Raw genomic sequence first — 2371 nt, forward strand, 5'->3', positions numbered from 1 at the left:
GCTATTTTGCCCTGTGTTTGGGGATTTCAGGTTTGTTGTTTTGCTCTATATTCCTAGGTGCTAATTGGCGGGGGGGGGGTCTGCCCTGCATTTTTAGAGCTCTGTGTGTGTATCTGTTTTTTGGGGGGGGGGGGCTGTTTGGCCCTATAATTTGGGGGGGATGCGCTGCCCTGTGCTTGAGGTTCAGCCCTGTGTTTGGGGGGGTGTGAGGATGGCTGTTAACACCGCCCCCCACACCCTGACACAGGGGAGTTCAGTTGGGGTTGGGGGGGTACTGATGTTGTCTACATTCCTTGATTTTTACTTGCCAGGGGCTGCTGCCTGTTTGTGGGGGGCAGGGGCAGATTGGGCAGAAGCAGCGGCAGGAGGCACCACTGGTCCCTGGGCAGCTGCAGGGTCTGCCAGGGTTGCCATGTGCTGTGGGGCAGCCACAGGGGCACTGCATGCAGTGAAGCACTGCCCTTGGGGAAACAGCTCTCCTCACAGGGGAGCCATATGCCATGGGGGTAGCACTACGCAGGGGCAGCTGCAGGGGGCGTGGGGCAGCAGAGGGCTGTGGGCAGCGGGGCAGTGCGGGGGTGCTGGGGATAGGCGTAGGGGTCACCGGTCTCCTCAGTGATGCTGATGCCGTGCCCGCCCCAGCAAGCCTTCAATGCCACGGCGGTGGTGCGGCACATGCGGAAGCTGCAGCTCGGGACAAGCCAGGAGTTGCCAGGGCCCACGACGCCGACCAGCCCCTGCCGCAGCGATCAGCTCATGCCAGGCCCCAGCGATGGTAAGTGCTGCCCTGAACTGCACCCTGCACCCATCCTGTCCCCAGCAGGGGCCATGGCTCGGCCTGATGCTGCCTTTCTCTGCCAGGCTCTGACTCCAGCAGCTGTGACCGGTCGCCAGGGAATGACTGCCTGCAGCTGCCCCCAGACTGACGCCCCCCGCAGTGCGCAGGGCCCGGCCTTGCCCCCACTGTTCTTGCCAGGTCACGGGCTGAGCCGCTCGGGGATGGGGCAGGACTCTGCGTGCCTGGCTGGCGGGCTGGGGCAACTCAAGGCCTGGGCCTGCCCCGAGCCCTTCGCCGCCAGGGTGGGGAGTGGAGAGCAGCAGGGAGATGCCAGGGGGCTGCAGCACGGAGCCTGGCAGCCCTAACCCCTGCCCAGGGCCCCTGCAGAGGGGGACCCAGGCCCTGCTCTGCCTTGAACCTGGTGCCCCTGGAGGGGCCACAGTGAGCTGGGATCGGCTCTGCCACAGGGGGCGCTGGGTCCCCCAGCCCACGTGCCTGCCCCGAGCCAGGGGCCTGAGCACCCCACCACTCTGCACAGCCCCTGCTGCTCCAGCTCCCGGGGAGGGGGCCCGCACCCCGGGCTGCGCTGTCGGCGCCACCCGCCCCACTGCCACTGCCCCCGCATGTCCAGACACGTTTTCGAATGGCTGTTTCTATTTTGTTGCTTGTATTAAAGAAAAGAGACAAAGGACTTGTCTGTGCTGTGATGGGGCGGGGGGCGCAGGGGCAGGGTCCCCGCAGAGCCCCAGCCCCTGTGCGGCAAGCTTCCTGCCAGCAGGGCCCTGCATGGGCTGGGGCAGGGGCGGGGCAGCATGCGGCCCTGGCCGTGGGGAATGGGGCTTCAGCACACAGCACCTCCTGCCCTGCTCCAGCTGCCCTCACCCTGCCTCGGCCGCAGCGTCTAGGAGGGGCCCAGGCGGCTGCGGCTGCGACAGGCTCGGCCCCGCTTGGGCCTGGCGCTGGCACACGGGGCCCCCTGCGGCCGCGTCACCTCGGCACAGAACAGGACCTGGGGAGAGAAGGGGTGAGAGTGGCACCAACGCGACACCCTGCGCAGGGCAGGGGCCCCCAGCACTCACCGCCTGTGCCCAGCCTGCGCGGGGGCCCCAGAGCCGCCGGAAGAAGTCCCCTGTGGAGAGAAGCCGGGTGAGCAGGGAGCTGGGGCCCTGGTGTGCCGTGGCCCGAGCCACTGCCACTCACCCGTCTCCCGGTACACCCGTGGCGTCAGGCTCCTTGCGGCCGTGCCCAGCTCCAGCCCGTAACGCTGCCGCGCCACCTGCCACACGTGGGTGTCCACGGGCACGGCTTCGGGCTTGTCCAGCGCCATGAGGCACACGCAGTCGGCCACCTGCCCGCGCCGGGACACACAGGTCACCATCGGCTCGGCGCACGGGGCAGGGCAGGTGCCCGCCGGGCCTCGCACTCACCTTGGCGCCCACGCCGGGCAAGGAGCACAGCACCCGCTGGGCCTCCGCGTAGGGCACGCTGCGCAGCCGCTCCAGCCCCTCAGCACCCAGGTCCCGCAGCACCGCCTGCGCCGCCCCGCTCACGAACCGCGCCCGGTACCCGAAGCCGAGCTCCCGCAGCCGGGCC

General features: G+C 68.8%; 3 protein-coding genes across 3 annotated transcripts in view; 2 read left to right on the forward strand and 1 right to left on the reverse strand.

Annotated features, from left to right (window-relative positions):
• CAMK1 (calcium/calmodulin dependent protein kinase I) overlaps positions 1-1463 on the forward strand; it is a gene marked incomplete at its 5' end in the record, with an annotated part of 7088 nt that extends 5625 nt beyond the window's left edge. Inside the window, 2 exons of the mRNA XM_019536784.1 lie at positions 643-775; positions 862-1463. Coding sequence (XP_019392329.1) covers positions 643-775; positions 862-926 — 198 coding nt within the window. The remainder of the gene's footprint in view (positions 1-642; positions 776-861) is intronic.
• Positions 1-2336, forward strand: part of TADA3 (transcriptional adaptor 3) — an 11413-nt gene extending 9077 nt beyond the window's left edge. Inside the window, exon 7 of the mRNA XM_019537005.1 lies at positions 2309-2336. The gene's annotated coding sequence lies outside the window, so the exon portion shown is untranslated. The remainder of the gene's footprint in view (positions 1-2308) is intronic.
• On the reverse strand, positions 1427-2370 carry OGG1 (8-oxoguanine DNA glycosylase; the record flags this gene model as incomplete). The annotated part of the gene is made up of 3 exons (XM_019537006.1): positions 1427-1907; positions 1979-2126; positions 2206-2370. Coding segments are annotated over 3 exons (564 nt in total), but the record flags the coding sequence as incomplete, so codon positions are not given.
• Between the last annotated feature and the right edge of the window lies 1 nt (position 2371).

This window comes from Crocodylus porosus, unplaced genomic scaffold (genome assembly GCF_001723895.1).
Source record: "Crocodylus porosus isolate Cpor-Errol unplaced genomic scaffold, CroPor_comp1, whole genome shotgun sequence".
NCBI classification, from domain to species: Eukaryota; Metazoa; Chordata; order Crocodylia; family Crocodylidae; genus Crocodylus; species Crocodylus porosus.